This window comes from Thamnophis sirtalis, unplaced genomic scaffold, assembly GCF_051295495.1.
Source record: "Thamnophis sirtalis isolate CommonGarterSnake01/CBP01778 unplaced genomic scaffold, rThaSir2_p1.2 scaffold_4, whole genome shotgun sequence".
Taxonomy (NCBI): Eukaryota; Metazoa; Chordata; class Lepidosauria; order Squamata; family Natricidae; genus Thamnophis; species Thamnophis sirtalis.
Genome location: NW_028261384.1, coordinates 62,040,050 through 62,053,313, shown reverse-complemented (window position 1 = coordinate 62,053,313; position 13,264 = coordinate 62,040,050). Strand labels below are relative to the sequence as shown.

Here is a 13,264-nt window from a genome sequence, read left to right as displayed (position 1 = left end):
AGGTCCGTCCGAATCCGAACGATTTTATCCGACAGAAACTGGGAAAATTCCTCAGCTCTACCTTGTAGAGATTCGTCTGCATCCCTCCCTTTCAAGAGGGAGCAGGCTATCCTAAACAGGGTGGCTGGGCGCGATTCTGCAGATACGATAAGAGCAGAAAAATGCGCACATTTTGCCGCTCGTATCGCCACTAGATAAGTCCTAACAAAGGCTCTTAATTGTGTTCGGTCGAATTCAGAGTTACTGGCCCTCCATCATCGCTCTAGGTGTCTTTTTGGGAGCTTCATCTCCCGGAGTTCCTCGGTGAACCAAGGAGCCCTCCTGGATCCACTGCCGCGGAGAGGCCGTAAAGGCTCAATCCAGGTTAGAGCCTCTGCCGCCGCTATATTCCAAGCAGTGACTAAGGACTCCGCCGGACTGCGGACCAGAGATTCAGGTATCTCCCCAAGTGCCGTCTGAAATCCCGTAGGGTCCATCAGGCGCCTGGGACGGAACCAGAAGCCACAAGGAAATGCTTACATTTATAGTGGCACCTGGCATGGAATGGCCACTAGTTCTGGGTCTTACATGGCTGGAAAAATGTAACCCCAAAATAAATTGGAAGCAAGGCACCATAAGAGTGCAGATGCATGTAACTTTTGCTGAGAATCCAGACAAAGAAACTGAGGGGGCAGAGCAGCTAGAAACAGCAATGCCTGCTTACACTATGCCAACCCAGGGCATACCCAAAGAATATAAGGACTTGGCTGAGGCTTTTAGCAAAAAAGCATCTGATGAGCTTCCACCCCACCGCTCCACTGACTGTGCGATAGAAATCCTACCCAGAGCCAAACTCCCTAAACCCAAGATGTATAGCATGTCTCCAAGGGAGCTGGAAGAACTGAGGCCATTCATTGAGAAAAACCTAGCAAGAATATGCATAATATGCTGTATGCATATTCTGGACAAATCAGAAGAATTCCACAGCTGAACTACACACATCACAAAGATAGCTGCAATACCCCCCCCCCCCCATGGACAAATGGAAAAACTAGTGGCATTGGCTGTCAGGATGGTTGCCTGATTTCACTGGTTAAGTACCTAATAATGACCCTGGCAGGCATAGTCATTGTTCTCATAATCACCTGTTGTGCATTATAATGCAGTCTGTTTTGCCTTTCCACCTATAAGCAAACTAAGGGGTCCCCCAGTACGCAGATATTGATGTTTGGTGAATCTTGGAAAATTAAATCATTTTCAGATTCAAAGGGAGGGAATGATGGGCTGGCTGCTAAAGCAAAGTCATGGCACACACCTGAAAGTAAATCAGGAAGACTGTAATTGGTGTGTGTGTGTTTCTGGCAAGAACAAAGAATGCTTATCAAGAGGAAATATGCATGTGTGAAGCCTGTAGCAATTATGGGTAGTTAGAAAGCTGATAAAAATAACAAGGATTAGACAACTTGCAGACCTCAGCCAAAAGTTAGCAGTGGAGATGGTCTGCAGCAAATGAAATGTCTATTAGATAACTCCTGGAGCCAGGGCTTAGGAATGGGACAGCTATAGACCAATAGAACAAATTGTAGAATTATTGCTAAAATGTTGATTAGAGGATATTTCTTATTATTTCACCTTGTCCCGCCTTCTCCTTTAGTAAAAACATATAAAGCTTTCTTAATCCTTTGTTCTTGGTTTTTGGCCTTTTGACCAGGAACCCTTTTCTTTGGAGTACTCCAATAAAAAGCAATTAGAAAACCTGCACCTCGTGTCTGGTGTCCATCATTGGCTTCAGCACCAGGCTCAGACCCGAATTGGGGACAACAGTCTTGTATACTAAACTTTTTTAAAAAGAGTTTCTTTTAACTCTTTATTTGTTCAATTTTCCCCATATTTCTACAAATCCTTTAGTTCAAAATTTTCAATATTTATTATTATTTTTTCATTCCCATTTCTTCTATCTTTATCCCTAATATTTATATTTTCTCTTTCATCTGCTTTTCTTTCCCTTCCGATATATTAAAATAGAAATGTTGATTATAAAATTGAGGCAGGGACATAAAAAAAGTTCAAATCTCATTAGGAAAGTTTTTAAGGCGAGAGAAAGAAATGATATAATTACAGAATTTCTTTTGGGAGAGTCCGAGCTATTTCCAATGTTGCCGTTCTTGGTTTTCAGGGCCAATGAAGTTCCAAAGCGAAGTGTTTCATACACAGGGTCAACTTTATTGCCACAAGCTGAGGGGAGAAAAACAAAACATTGGTACATTTGAGAGATAAGGCAGGACAACTTATTTTCATAAACAATAACAAATATGCACCATGATAATACAATCCAACTGCTATGACAGCATGACAAGGTAGCAACAATGGTGCATTGGAATATCTGCAAGAAAAACACCTGCCTGCAAGCAAGAACTTGTGGAAGCATAAATTAGACAAAGTGATAGAAAGTGGTTGCTCTGAAACTTTAGAATTCAACCAGATAAGCACCTGCCACATAACTCCATAGATTTTCTTAATTGGCAATAAGAAAGACAAAAAAAGTCTGGCTAGCGGTTTTGGCAGTACCTGTAGACAGTAAAATAGAATAGAAACAATGGGAGAAGACAATAAAACACAAAACTGATAAATAGAAATAGAACAACTGTGGGGAAAAAAACCCAAAGATAGTACCAACAATAATTGGCACATCTCAGTAATATCCCAAATCAACTGGAACACTACTTGAACACGATCAGCTTTGACAAAATCACCATCAATCAATATTAACATCTTGGAACAGTAAAACATCCTGTGACAATACCTTCAACACCATCAAACCCACATCTTTCTATCCCAGGTCCTTGGGAAGGACTTGTAAGTTGGATGAAAATGCCAAATCCTGTGTAAATATCTGCACAATAAACAGTAGATGTCAGCCGAAGAAGAGGATCTCATGATGTCCCACACTATGAAACATTTCCAGGAGGCTTGGGAGAGATGACGTTTTCACGAGAGCAGGTCCGAAAGAGAAGCTCCCCTGATCTAGAGGAGAGACCTGCAGAAGACCTGTCTCGCTCAAGGGGGGCCTGGGGACAGACAGTGGAGCTGATCAGGATGGGGGAGCCCCAGCAGCAGCTGCGAGAGCCCTTCCAAGAGGAGGAGGCCCCCCCCCGCAGACACCAGAGTTTCTCCACTTGGTGTGAAATTTGGAGGTGACCCAAAGGAGCTAGGATTTTTCCTGGTCCAGGTCTGGAATTTCATGCAACAGTTTGGAGAGGATCTCCCCAACAAAGAAGCCAAGGTAAGAGTTATTACCATGGCGTTGGAGAACAAGACGGTGGCATGGATGGTTGCTCTGCATAACAATGACTCTCCCCTGTTAAGAGACTATAATAGGTTTATGGCCACCCTGAGAAAATGCTTTGATGACCCACTCACCGAGCAAAAGGCCAGAACCAAAATGAAAACCCTTCTCAGGGAAAGAATCCAGTGGTTGAATACATCCAAGAGTTTCGTGAACTATCTGTTTATATGCGGGACAGGTCGGAAGAAGCTTTAATGGACAGTTTTATGGATGGGCTGAACAAAGATATATACCAGAACTGTGTAAACACCCACCCCCCCCAGTAATCTGCAATGCTGGTACGAATTGGCAGCAGATGTGGAGATCGATCTAGCCAATGATAAGTACTGTGAAGACAGTGAGAAAGAGAGAAATTCCCCTCCCACCCCCCCCAAAGGAACTCTGAAAGGAGGAAAAAGTTGGTCTACAAGCAAGCCCTGGTCTACCACTTGTTTCCTATTTGGGAAGGAGAGGCACTCGGCAGTGAATTGCCACTCCAAGATTGGACCAAAGGCCCCTGCTGAGGGGGAGAGGAAGCCAGAAAAACAACCTGGGAAACGGAAGGACACTGCTATAAAAGGGGTGGAACCGGTTGCAGAATTCCATCCCAATCTGAGGGAAGAAGAACCCTCCTCTCCATCGGGGGAAAGTGACACCGATTCCAATGACGACTGTCTGGTAAGTTCCCCATCGGGCCCCATGACCATCCCAATAGACTTAAAGTGCCTTCTACTGGCGCCCAAGCAAAAATGCTGGCCCTTTTAGACTCTGGATGCACACGTTTCATTATTAGCCCAGAAGTGGTTGAAAAAATGGGCTTAAGATTGAGAACTTTGAAAGTCCCCACTGCCTTTTGCCAGCTGGATGGATAAGTAGCTGGGGGGGCTTCTGCCCATTTTGTGACTGAACCAATAGATATGTGGATGGGGGATCACCAAGAAACTTTAAGTTTCATTGTTGCACCTGGGATGGATCGGCCCCTCATACTAGGCTAACCCTGGTTATGGAGATGGAACCCACACTTCAACTGGAGGAAAGGGTGGTTGCACATCCAATCAGCTAAACCCCAAGAGGGAAAGGGGAGGGTTTCCAACCTAACCTGGCGGCCCCGGTGCAGGAAAAAATTGAGGGGGAGGAGAAAATCCCAAAAGAATATCGGGACCTAAAGGACGTTTTCAGTGAAAAATCTTCTGATAAATTACCTCCCCTCACCACGTGACAGATTGCAGCATTGAAATCCTCCCAGGAGTAAAACTCCCAAACCCCAGATTTAATCGATGATCCCACGTGAAATGGAGGAATTACGGAAGTTTATTGACAAAAATTTGGAGAGGGGGTTTATAGAATCTGCTAGGCCTGTATTGTTTAGAGAAAAGAAATATGGCTCTTTTCATCTATGTGTCAACTACAAAAACCTCAACATTGTTTGCATAGAAAATGTATACCCCCTCCCACTAATGGACATATTGGCCCAATTGGGTAAAGGGAAGGTCTTCACGAAATTGGACCTAAGAGAGGTCTACTACAGAGTCAGAATCAAAAAGGGAGATGAATGGAAAACTGCTTTCAACTTTCCTTTGGGATGTTTTCAATTCAGGATACTCCCTTTTGGTCTGCAGGGGGTGCCAGCAGTTTTCCTGCAATTAATAAACGAAGTTTTAAATGAACACCTGTACAAAGGCATGATGGTCTACCTTGACAACATCCTTATCTACACGGAAACATGTGATGAACACATGACTTTAGTGTGATCAGTACTAAAGAACCTCTGGGCCGCCGAACTTTATGCCAAATTGTGGGAGATGGCTACCGCATCTCCCACAATGGCATCAAGATGGACCCAGCGAAAGTCAAGGCTGTCACTGAGTGGGCACCGCCTCGCACCCGCAAACAATTACAAAGTTTTTTGGGATTTGCGAATTGTTATCGTCAATTTATTCCCTCATTCGCCAGCATTGCTCTGCCCATTACAAATCTCCTAAAATCAAAATGGGAGACCAAACCCAGACTGGTTAAGCCTTTGAACTGGACTATGGAGTGTCAAGCTGCTTTCAAAAAATTAAAGCGAGTCTTTGCAGCTGAACCTGTTTTGAAACATCCAGATATGGAGGCACTATTTATCATTCAAGCTGATGCCAGTGATGTGGCGGTGGGGGCTGTATTACTTCAAATAAATGCTGATGGAAAATTGCAGCCATGTGCTTACACCTCATGTAAGCTTACAGAGACAGAGAGGAGATGGGCTATATGGGAAAAGGAAGCTTTAGCTGTCAGATAGGCCTTGATGACCTGGCAACATTTTCTAGAAGGGGCAAAACACCCTTTTGAAGTATGGAATGATCATAAAAATTTGGAGGCATTGAAGACCCTGTGTAAGCTATCTCCTAAACAGGTGTGTTGGGCACAACACTTCAACCATTTCAACATTACCCTCAAGTACATTCCGGGGGGGGGGGACTTCATGGCCAATGCTTTGTTTAGGCTTCCCCAGTACAACAACTCTAAGCTGAACGTTCACACACTCATCCCAGCAAAAAGTCTGGCTGCCCCAGTGGTTACAAGAGCCAAGGCACAGCGAATTTAGAGGTCACTATGGATCTAACATGCAAACTCAAGGAAGGCCTTGAGTCCAATGATTGGTTCAAAGAACATTCAAATGAATGCACCATGAAAGATGGACTAGCTTGGGTAGGAGCTATATTGTATGTTCCTGCTAACCTGAAACCTATTGTTCTTCAACGGGCCCACGATTCGAGAATGGCAGGCAATTTGGATTTGTAAAGATTTTGCATCTGATTAAGAGGCAATTTTGGTGGCCTTCATTGAAAAAAGACATTGAGTCCTACATTGCCAGTTGTCCTGTTTGTGCAGCTGCAAAATGACCACCGGGGAAGCCCCGGGCCTTCTCCAAAGTGCAGCCTGCCCTGAGGCCCCATGGAAGGAGATATCGATGGACTTCATTGTTGAATTGCCAGAGAGTCTAGGAAATACCGTGATTTGGGTAATCACTGATCTGTTTTCCAAACAAGTTCATTTTGTGCCCTGTTCCAAAATCCCATCAGCTAAGTTGTCAGCTAAGTTATTTATTTCACATATGTATCAATTACATGGAGTACCTGAATGCATAATTTCGGATAGGGGGGTCAAATTCACCTCCCTCTTTTGAAAAGAGTTTCTGAAGTTAATTGGCTCCACTCACCATCCTCAGACTAATGGGGCTTGTGAATGGACTAATTCTGTTCTGAAACAGTACCTCTGGTGTTTCATCAATTAACAGCAAGATAATTGGGCTGAACTGTTACCACATGCTAAGGTGACATACAATAACTCTGTGCACAGTAGTACAAGCTTGACCCCTTTTAGAGTTGTGTTTGGCCAGGACTTTATACCGATTCCTGAGTTACCTCAAGACAAACCACAAATTCTGTCCCTCTCCAAGTGGAATGATCAACTTTGCCAATTTTGGCCCATGACCCGCAATGCGTTGGAGGCTGCTCACCAGGAGCACAAGAAACAGGCTGATAAAAAGAGGTTGAAGCCGAAAGAGTACAAAGTTGGGGATTGCGTGTTTTTGTTCAACAAGTTTCTGCAAACCACCCAAAAATCGAAAAAACTGGGCCCGAAGTATGTTGGTCCATTCCCTATTGTGAAAATCATAAATCCTGTTTCTGTACGATTGGAATTGCCAAAGAATCTGAGGTGGATTTATCCTGTGTTTCACATGATCCTGTTGAAGTGAGAGCACACTTCTTCCTTTTGTCTGCCTCAACCTGCACCCCCAGCTCCTCTTCTTATTGAGGAGAGCAGCATTTTGAAGTTAAAGAAATCTAGGACTCCAGGAAATATAGGAGTTTCAGTATCTGGTGTCCTGGAAACATTTCCCCCCCTCCCATACTGAATGGGTTGATAAATCTCATGTTAGGACTCCTAGACTTTTACAGAAGTTCTACACCAAGTACCCTGATAAGCCTTAATATTATTTGTAATGTACATATTTATGTTTTCTTTTCTATTGTTGTTTCTCTTGCAGGGATGACTTCTCTTCCTGAAGGAGGCCAGATGTCAGCCTCTGTTTCGCTATTCGCTTTCAGCTGCCATTGAGTTGGGGAGGGGGGTATTTGGGAGGGGAAGATTTGGTACAGGAGAGATTGTTAAGAGGGAGTTTTGTTCTCACCATCTACTGCGCATGCTGATGGTTGATGTTTAGAGTTGGTCAAGGCCAACCATCCTGCATACCAACCTGATGATGCTTCTTGGAGATGCAACCCACATGACACCTGAGGGATTTGCAGATTGGACAATGGGATGGGGGTTACCGGGGGGAGGGTATTGGACAAATATTGATATGTATGATTTCATGCACTTTTGCCTCAGACCTTGCTTTACTTAGCTGCTATCTTTTCATAACCAGTAAAAGTACTCTTAATTCTGCAAAACAGAGTTAAGTGGTTTCTTTCTTGGTTGCTGAAGGAGGCCAGCTTGACAGTAAGAATAAAACAGCAATAATGTTTGGCAAAGTGAACATCTTAGAACAGATGTGTCAAACTCGATTTAATTGAGGGACAGATCATTATTGTGGTTTTCCTGCAGGGGCCATGGGAAGGAAGGGCATGGCCAGGGTGGTTGCAGTGTACTGCGTATGGCCCGTAAACATGGCCACTTCGCCTCCTTTGGGCTGGGCAGACATGGTGCTCCAGGTGGTGACTACAGGAGCCTACTAGACCTGCATGAGCTGCTGACAGCCTCAGTGGTGGCAGCAGCCCACTGCAGTGCTAAAGTGTATTGGGTGCATGAAGAGAATGTGCTCCATGTGCAGGCCAAGGGCAAGTCACACAAGGGGGATGAACTGGCTGAGGAGATGACCTTCAGCAATCTGCTCTCCAACTACAAGTAAAAACAGATGGGATCTCAGCAAAATGGTAAGTTATGCAGAACTCTTAGATGAAAAAGGAGAACTAAAATCAATACAAGATCTGAAAACACAAGGAATAAGTATGGAATGGTGGCCCTATTTACAAATTTAAAAGATTTAAGAAAGGTTGGGAACAATACGGAATACATGAGAAACAAATGGAATTAGATAAAATATTATTAGGAACAGGAGGAAAAATGATTATTAGATTATATAATTTATTTTAAGATATAAAATGGAGGAAGAGACAGTAAAGGAGAAAATGATTAGCTTGGGAAGAAATTTTGGCCATAATATAAGAAAAATGGGATAAATTATGGGAAAGAAATTATAAATTTACAATGGCAGTAGCTTACAAAGAAAACCTCTATAAAATGTTTCATAGATGGCATTTGCCTCCAGCGAGATTGCCCAAAATGTACCCAAATTTATTCCCCAAATGTTGGAGATGTAGCCACAAGTCTGGAATATTCTACCATATGTGATGGACATGCCTCATCACAAGGAAATACTGGTGCAAAATTTGGAAATGGTTAGAAGAAATGACAGAGCGAAAAATAGAACTGAAACTAGAAGCATTCCTATTAGGACTATTAGACCAAAAAATGGATAAACAATCTCAATACATAATCATACACATACTCACTGTAGCCATAATTGCTTTCACACAAAACTGTAAAAAAATCAATACACCCGCAGATGAAACGATAATTAGAAAAGTACTTGAATGTGCAGAGATGGACAAAATGACAATAGAACTAAAAGAAAGAGAAGAATCGGATTTCCATAAAATATGGAATAAAATTTATATGTGGCTAGAAAACAGAAGTCAAAACAGAAAATAGAGAATGTAATACGGTGATATAAATAATCAATATGTTAGCACTACTGATGTTATATTATAGGTTAAAGCAATAGGAAGGCAATGCAGAATGGAGAATTATAAGGGCTAAACAGGAAAGCCGATACAGAAGGCTGTATAATTACCTTATATTGTTATGTATGTTTTGTGTTTTGTTTTCAAGATTAAAACATTCAATAAAAATTATTTTTAAAAAAAACAGACGGGATGGAGTGGCTGTGGTGACACCATGGCAGCAGTACCTGGGGGCAGAGGCACAGGGTGGGGGAGGCTCATGGTCTGGCCTTCTGGATGTGCTGGGCAGCTACCTGTCCTATCCCAGCCACATGGAATGGAGCAGGCATGTCCAAAGATCCGCATCATGTGACTTCCCCAATTATGTCTGCTGCTGGTGCTGCCACCACCATGCCTGCTTCTTGGAGGGCCAGCTGCTGACACCTCCCCCCCCCCATGTGAGTGCATGCATGCATGTACAAACACACATATCTGAAAGGCCAGAGATGCTGGTGTAGGCATGGCACTTATCTGCAACCTGGTGGCATCCAAGCAGGATGGGGTGGGGTGGGCCTAAGTGATTGTGGCTTGATGCCTCCTGTGCACATGCGCACATGCCCTTACAGTGTCCAGGACCACTGCACAGGCTGTATCTGACCATGGGCCTTGAATTTGACACCCTGTCTTAGAACAAAGACTCCAGATATCATTAAGGTGACCAGACATCCCGCATCTGGCAGGACAGGCACACCTTTCAATAATTTTTCCTATGTCCCGGGCCATTCTAAAAAAAGCCCGCTTTATTTTGGCGCTCGCAGCTCGCTCGCTCCCCTGCCCATCAGCTGCTAGTTCGCTCATTCCGTTCTATCTACATATCTATCTATCTATCTATCTATCTATCTATCTATCTATCTATCTATCTATCTATCTATCTATCTAAGCCAGCCCAGCCTGCCGCTCATTGATTGGCCTGGACTCCAGCCAATCAGTGAGCTGGCTGCGATGGAAAACTTTAAGCACGCGGCATGCTTAAAGTTTTCCACCAGCCAGCTCACTGATTGGCTGGAGTCCACTTAGCTTAGCACGCCATGCGAGTCTCCATTTCATTTCGTCTTTTGCTTGCTGCAGCTTAACTGGTGAGTAACGGTACCGGTGGGAATCGGGAGGTGCTGGGGGGGAGGAGACGGCCCTCCTCTCCTTCTCCTCCTTTGCGGAGTTTCCCTGTGTCTCCCAGGTCGTGCCCATCCCCTCTCAAAAGGATTCGGCTCGGCCACCACTTCCTCCTCTTCTTCCTCCACCTCCTCCTCCTCCCCGTCCATGGTGGCGGTCACAGGATGGGGCGGTGGCGAGAGAGCAAGCGAGCGAGTGAGAGATGGTTCCGTCCTGCGAGGAGATGCCCACCGAGCTGCGGGTCCCCCCGCCGCCGCCGCCTTCTTTCCCTCTGCCTCTTCCAGAGCCCGAGCCCGCCTTTGCGACTCCGCGAGGCATGGTCACTTCCCACCACAGCATAGGTGCCGCCACCGGTGACAGAAGCTCTGGGCTGTTGCTTCGAGTTCCACCTTCTTTACCGCCTTGCGCAGAGAACTTCCACTCTTGCGGGATGGAACCCTCTCTCTCTCACCACCGCCCCATCCTGTGACTGCCACCATGGACAGGGAGGAGGAGGAGGTGGAGGAAGAAGAAGAGGAGGAAGCGGTGGCCGAGCCGAATCCTTTTGAGCGGGGACGGGCATGATTGGCAACAGCGGAGGCCGTGCCGACGCTTCCCAGGTCGCGCCCGTCCCCTCTCAAAAGTATTCGGCTCGGCCACCGCTTCCTCCTCTTCTTCTTCCCTGTCTGCGGTTCTGATTGCAGTTGCAAGGAGTGGGAAGGAGAGGAAGGAAGGAGGGAGTGGGGAAGGAAAAGAAGAAGGGAGGGGGAGAAGATGGAAGGAGAAAAGATGGAAGGAAGGAGAAAGAATGGAAAGAGAAGGAGGAAGATGGAAGAAGAAAGGAAGAAAAAGAAGAAGGGAGGGAGAAAAGAGGGAAGGAGGTAGGAAGAAAAGGGGTAGAGAGGGAAGAGAGGGAAAGAGCAGAAAGACAAAGAGGATGAAGTTGATAGGCAAGAGGAAGAAGGAAGAAAGGAAGAAAGAAAAAGGGAGGGAGAGAGGAAAGAAGAAAAGATGGAACTAGAAAGGAAAGAAGGGAGGGAGGGAGAAAAGGGGAAGACAAGGAAAGAGCAGAAAGACAGAGAAGGTGAAGGTAGATAGGCAGAAGGAAGGATGAAGGAAGAAATAGGAAGGAGGGAAGGTGAAAGGATGGAAGGAGGAAGGAACAGAAGCGAAGAGGAAGAGAGAAATGGAAAGAGCAGAAAGACAGAGAAGGTAGATAGGCAAAAGAAATGAAGCTGAAAGAATGGAAGGAGGAAGGAAGAGAAAAGGAGGAAGGGAGTGAGTGAGGAAAGAAGAGAGGATGGAAGGAGAAAGGAAGGGAGGGAAAGAGCAGAAGACGGATAAGATGAAGGTAGATAAGCAAGAGGAATGAAGGAAGAAGTGAGGTGTCTCGAGGAGGGGGAAAACATTTAGTGACCAAAGTTACAATGGCATTGAAAAAAGTGACTGATGACCATTTTTCACACTTAGCGACCATTGCGACCATTTTTCACACTTAGCGACCATTGCAGCATCCTCATGGTCACGTGATCAAAATTTTGTTTGGCAACAAATTCGTATTTAAGCTGGTTTCAATGTCCTGGGGTGACCTTTTGACAAAATATAAAATTTTTAATCAAGCCCCCCCTCCCCATCAATGGTGTCCCTCTTTACCAATCTGAAAATCTGGTCACCTTAGATATCATCCCCCATGCTTTATCAACTGCTTATTGTTTATGGAAAATATGTTGTCACACCGGAATTACCCTGTTTTATGACTAGATGAAAAAGATTCTAAAAGTAAATGGAATAAGTTTACTTGTGCAAAGATTCTATGCTGATTGGAGAGGAATCTGAGACATTTATAGTAATAATAATAACTCTTGGAACACTATAGTAGAACTCTTTCCATCTCATTGTAAGATTCTGTGACACCACAGCCATTTCTTCTTTGATTGTTGAAGAAAACAGAAGTTCATCTAGTAGCCAACATTCTCCTCCACCAACCCTTCCTGAATCGAGAACTTGCAGAAAGTATTTTGAAAGATTCTTATTTCTGCTGGTAATTTCTACTACTTTCAACAGCTTAATATTTTTTGTCCTGCCATTCCTGGCCTTTTGAATCCATGACAGCAATGACATAGCAAAGGATCAGATAGCCAGCTAATTGCTGCATGCTCCTGCCATTGTTGCTTCATGCTATTGTTGGTCCATTGATAGTATGTGAACTCAATCAGTGAAGGGGAGATAAGTAGGAAGGCAAGCAGTCTGTGCTCTTTTTGGGGATAAGTGGAAAATTCTGGTAGGCAGAATAATCTTCCCTGCTCCTTGGTTCCCCAATTGATGGGCTGGCTACAAAAGCAAGGTCGTGGCACAAGTAAATCAGAAAGACTGTAATTGGGGTGTGTGAGTCTGTCTCACAAGAACAAAGAATGCTAATCAACAGGAAATATGCAAGTGTAAAGCTTGTAGCAATTGTGGCAGGGACGTGCAGTCACTAGAGGCAAGGGAGACGGAGCCTCACCACTCTCCTCAGGAAAAGAAAAGAAATTTAAATATTTTTTAAAAATAATTAAAGCCAAGATAGTTGCTACCAGATTCCAGGTCACAGTGGCTTGGTGTCTGCTTAGTGATAACCAAAGCAGGAGGCAAGAGAACTCGGGGCCTCTTTTCCATAAGGAATTTTTTGCCTTCTAAAAGTTAAGAAAGAGTTAAAAGGCAAAGAAGTTCAGATGGAAAAGAGGCACTAATTCTCCTGCCTCCTGATCTGGAAGCAGCCAATCATGTCTTCTTGAGCACGCTTACATTGGGCGGGTTATTTCGGAGGGCGCGCTTCAGAGGAGAGAGGAGTGGGGGAGAAGGAGGAGGTTCGCTCTTCACCCCTCCCCAACCTTCCCAGGGTCCAGATTCCCTTCGCTGCAAGCCTTGCTGTCTCTTGCATCCCAAAGGTGGGTGGGTGTGGGAGCTTTGGTGGCCCCAATTCTTCTCTGGGGGGTGGGGGGTGTCTCCTGGGGCTGCTGGCTAGATAGACTCCCGAGGAGCGACTCCTTCCCTCCTAGTCCCC

General features: G+C 44.8%; 1 protein-coding gene across 1 annotated transcript in view; it reads right to left on the bottom strand.

Moving 5' to 3' along the window:
• Window positions 1–13,264, bottom strand: part of STAC (SH3 and cysteine rich domain) — a 247,224-nt gene that overhangs the window by 87,729 nt on the left and 146,231 nt on the right. The window contains exon 5 of the mRNA XM_087713018.1: window positions 2,099–2,214. Within this exon, the coding sequence (XP_087569144.1) occupies window positions 2,099–2,214 (116 nt within the window). The remainder of the gene's footprint in view (window positions 1–2,098; window positions 2,215–13,264) is intronic.